The sequence below is a fragment of the Sinocyclocheilus rhinocerous genome, unplaced genomic scaffold (assembly GCF_001515625.1).
Source record: "Sinocyclocheilus rhinocerous isolate Xijiao unplaced genomic scaffold, SAMN03320098_v1.1 scaffold2648, whole genome shotgun sequence".
In the NCBI taxonomy this organism is placed as follows: Eukaryota; Metazoa; Chordata; class Actinopteri; order Cypriniformes; family Cyprinidae; genus Sinocyclocheilus; species Sinocyclocheilus rhinocerous.
Genome location: NW_015655994.1, coordinates 188,456 through 191,513, shown reverse-complemented (window position 1 = coordinate 191,513; position 3,058 = coordinate 188,456). Strand labels below are relative to the sequence as shown.

Sequence of the window (3,058 nt, the reverse complement as noted above, 5' to 3'; positions counted from 1 at the left end):
AGGGTTAGTGAAGAACAGGGGTTAAGAGACAGGGTGCATGTCTAGGTTAGAGAGAGAAAGCACAGAGAGGCGTAAGGCAGGGCAATACCAACCTTTTCAGAGCAGTAACTGACCCTAAATATTCCCAATACAATATAGGAGGAATTTTGTGTGAGCCAAAAACAGCAATGGCGTAAAGCGGTGCTTGGGGGGAAAAAAACGGACGATAAAGTCCCACTATGCAAAAAGGTTCTTCGTCCAAAGAGGGTCGCGTCAGCGTCAGGCCATCCATCTCAAGGTTCACTAAAGGAGACTTCAGGAAAATGTAGGAAAAAGAGTCTAGAAAAAGGAACGCATTACAAAAAAAAAAATCTTCTAAAAACAAAAACATAGCTTTACACTCGTGAAATAATCCTAACACCAAAAAACACAAAAACACATCTCTGTGGGACAAAAACTTTAATTCCAGCTCATTATGTTCCCCAGAACGGCAGCGGTGGGACTCTTCTACCGCGTTCGTACATCCACTGGAGATCAGGTAATCCAGCAAAGCCTCGATCTACACCTATACATCCAACATGAGGTTAGATCCGTGGGAATCTTCCCGTGACGACGTCTTCTGGTCTTCGAGGCTTCGTAAAGGTATCCAAGCGCGGGCGTCACGTGGTCTCTAAGAATGACGTGCGGTGACAAGGAGGATGGAGATGATGAACCCTGACACACTTACTCCTTGCTCCAGCGGCGCGTGACTCCGCTCCTAAATCCACGGCAGTGATACACATCCACGGCATGACAGACAGTTAGCACAATGACCAAATGGGTGATGGGATAGTCGTGCAAGGCAAATGAGAAGGGACAAAAAGCTTTGCGATAACGCGTAACTACGTTCCGGTTAAAAACCTTGCGTTTAATCCGTCATCGGCACATACTTCCAAAGAGCGCCATCCAAGGCGGCGGGGTAATATCCGAGATTCGTCGAACGCCTAATATCCAAACTCACCCGTTACGTCTCCGCCAGCCATCGTAATATCCAAACCGACCGGGATATTCTCCACGTGGGTAATATCCAACTCAGACGAAGGCTATGGCTCACACAGTAATCCCACACCAATCTAATCCACTCATTCTTACACGACAGACAAGGATTAATAATTCCGTGTGCAGGAAGTCAGGCCTCAGAACGGAGAGGGATCCCTAGAATCTGGTCTATTGTGTTTAACCCAACCTGAACCCCTGTATCTGACACCACAGTCCCCCTGTAGTGCAGAGGGAGCCTGTGTCCACTTACCCGTCTAGTCTGCGTTCATAGCGCCCCTCTCTGGTGTGGAGAGACACCGGGGGCCCGTACACCGGCCCCACGGCGCTCCTCGAGAACCCTGCAACCTCCCTTCCGTGACTGCTAGAGGGGGTGGGGTCCTCCAGACCGCGTACGGCACTGGGAACTGAACCCGGCTCATTGTAATCTGTGCGAAGGTCCCTGTCCCCCATTTTGTTGACGGCATTGTGCGCCTTCTGGGCGCTTTTGAGGTCTACGAAATCTACGAAGGCCGCCACGCCGCCCTCGGAGCCGCGCTTGCGCAGGACCTTGACGCTCTCCACCCGGCCATACCTGTGAAGAAGAAACGAAGCGCTGTAAATGTCACGCACATCCAGGAATCATGTGAGCGACAGTCACAAAAACACATTATAGGTCAACATAAGAGGAAGCGTGATGTTTTAAAAGTCACTTTCTGAACTCTTAGCAACAGATACCTTCTTATGTTTGGATGACACCTAATTACTTGTACATTATTATGCTCTTTAGCCAACCTGATTTGACTATACCCGCGCTCCGCAGCCCATTCACACTACAGTCTCAAAGCGATTTCAAACCAGTTTAGCGGTTTTTCTGCAGTACAGCGATTCAGTTCACTAAACTGAAACAGGACATCAGGAGTTCGTTTTACTTAAGAAATATCGCAGAATGAAGTTACACGTAACTGCAGATCCTCGATCAAGTTTCGGTTTCTTCGGATAGAATCGGTTCCTACCGTTAAACCGGCTCTTCCCGTCCGGACTCGGCGTTAGCAGCGAGCTAACCGCACACGGACACAAACGCTCGCTGTTCTCCTCACGAAAGCGTGTTTATGTGACTTCTCCGGAGAAGTGAACCGAACACGGGCGTTTTCTGTGAATATTAGCACAGATTCCACGCGTTAACCTGCAAACCGTGAACTAGTCAACTGCTTAACTTGACCGTGTTAGCGAGCCGGCGGCTCAACGGAGGTGGTTTCGGCTTGTTTCTGAATTCTAGATCGTGTTTGCGGCTCATCCTGGTGTTCTGAACGGCTTTCGTCGTTGATTTTCCGCTGAGGCGGTTTGTGTCCGCGCGAGGCCGCGTCACTGCGCGCGCAGCTGCACTTCTTGTGTAACTCACCGTTTAAAATGCTCCACAATCTTCTCCTCGCGAACATGTTCGGGTAAATTTCCCACCCAGAGGTGTCTGGTTTCCCGAACCATCCTGCGTCGTCCGCGTCCCGTTCATGCACATAAGCGGCTTCGCGTCGTTTAATCTCCGACCGTGAGGTGAAGCGCGTGACAGGACAACAATCTCGCGGCCCTGCGCGTGCACGAGCGGAACCCTCGGTGGCGAGCACGCAACCCTGCGCGCCACCGTCACTCTGCGTCATCCACGCAAACGTCATGAATGTTGCCAAAACATTGGACGTGTATATTAAAGGGGTCATATGATGCGATTTCATTTTTTCCTTTCTCTTTGGAGTGTTACAAGCTCTTGGTGCATAAAGAAGATCTGTAAAGTTGCAAAGACTAAAGTCTCAAATCCAAAGAGATATTCTTTATAAAAGTTAAGAGTTAGCCACACCTACCTAAAACGGCTCGTTCGAACACGCCCCCACATATCTACCTCACTATGCGGGAAGATTTGCATAACGCCGCCCAAACGTTCACGCAAAGAAAGAAGGCGTAACTTATATTCTCGCTGTAGTATTGTTGTTGCCATGTCGTGAAGACGCTGTGTGTTTCGTTGTGAAAGCGAAACTACTTTGTTTGGTCTTCCAAAAGAGAACGATATCCGCTT

At 49.4% G+C, this 3,058-nt stretch overlaps 2 protein-coding genes across 3 annotated transcripts in view; both read right to left on the bottom strand.

Annotated features, from left to right (window-relative positions):
* Nucleotides 1-459, bottom strand: part of LOC107719036 (msx2-interacting protein-like) — a 28,433-nt gene extending 27,974 nt beyond the window's left edge. For both annotated transcript variants that reach the window (XM_016526337.1, XM_016526338.1), the window contains exon 1: nt 93-459. In XM_016526337.1, coding sequence (XP_016381823.1) covers nt 93-370 — 278 coding nt within the window. In that variant the 5' untranslated portion in view covers nt 371-459. The remainder of the gene's footprint in view (nt 1-92) is intronic.
* A 660-nt stretch (nt 460-1,119) lies between these two features.
* LOC107719041 (msx2-interacting protein-like) lies at nt 1,120-2,617 on the bottom strand. Its single transcript, XM_016526345.1, has 2 exons — nt 2,396-2,617; nt 1,120-1,588 (listed from the first exon to the last, which is right to left on the bottom strand). Exons 1-2 carry the CDS (start codon nt 2,476-2,478, stop codon nt 1,264-1,266), a joined length of 408 nt encoding a protein of 135 aa, XP_016381831.1. The 5' UTR covers nt 2,479-2,617; the 3' UTR covers nt 1,120-1,263.
* Nucleotides 2,618-3,058: the final 441 nt, after the last annotated feature.